This window comes from Fonticula alba (assembly GCF_000388065.1).
Source record: "Fonticula alba strain ATCC 38817 unplaced genomic scaffold supercont2.7, whole genome shotgun sequence".
NCBI classification, from domain to species: Eukaryota; order Rotosphaerida; family Fonticulaceae; genus Fonticula; species Fonticula alba.
In genome coordinates, this window is record NW_009242977.1 from 1,136,210 (window position 1) to 1,137,098 (window position 889).

Here is an 889-nt window from a genome sequence, read left to right on the forward strand (position 1 = left end):
CCCCCCCCCACACACACGCACACACGCACACACGCACACCATGGCGGCCCTCGGCAAGGATATCTTCATTCTCGCGGCCACGCGTACCCCGATCGCGGCCTTCCGCGCGGCTCTCGGCGGCATGTCTGCCCCGGCCCTCGGCGCGACGGCCATCCGCGGCGCCCTGGCTCGGGCGGCCGTCCGGCCGGAGGACGTCGAGGACGTGGTCATGGGCAACGTCATTTCCGCTGGCGCTGGGCAGTCGCCCGCTCGCCAGGCCTCCTTCGGCGCGGGGATCCCCACCTCGGCCGAGGCGACCACCATCAACAAGGTTTGCGCGTCCGGCATGAAGGCCGTCTCGCTGGCGGCCCAGTCCATCCTGGCCGGGCAGTCGCAGCTGGTGGTGGCCGGCGGCATGGAGTCCATGTCCAATGTGCCGTACTACACCCCGCGCGATTCGCTGTCCTATGGGCATGTGCAGACGCGCGATGGCATCCTGGCTGACGGTCTTTGGGATGCGGTCAACAACTTCCACATGGGCAACTGCGCGGAGAACACCGCCCGCAAGCACAACATCACCCGCGAGCAGCAGGACGAGTACGCCATTCGCTCCTTCACCCGCTCGCAGAAGTCCCTGGCCGAGGGTCTCTTCACCCCGGAAATCACCCCGGTGGAGATCCCCGGGCGCCGGGCCAGCGACAAGCCCACCGTCTTCTCGGTGGACGAGGGCCCCGGCAAGGCCAAGTTCGACCGGATCCCCACCCTGCGCCCGGCCTTCGAGGCTGACGGCACCATCACCGCGGCCAATGCCTCGACCCTGAATGACGGTGCTGCGGCCCTGGTCCTGGCCTCGGCCGAGTATGTCCAGGCTCACGGCCTGAAGCCCATCGGCCGGATTGTCTGTGCGTTT

General features: G+C 68.6%; 1 protein-coding gene across 1 annotated transcript in view; it reads left to right on the top strand.

The window, feature by feature from the left end:
* The first annotated feature begins 16 nt into the window (after nucleotides 1–16).
* The window catches only part of H696_04457 (acetyl-CoA C-acetyltransferase), a 2,218-nt gene continuing 1,345 nt past the window's right edge, over nucleotides 17–889 (top strand). The window contains exon 1 of the mRNA XM_009498333.1: nucleotides 17–881. Within this exon, the coding sequence (XP_009496608.1) occupies nucleotides 41–881 (841 nt within the window). The 5' untranslated portion in view covers nucleotides 17–40. The remainder of the gene's footprint in view (nucleotides 882–889) is intronic.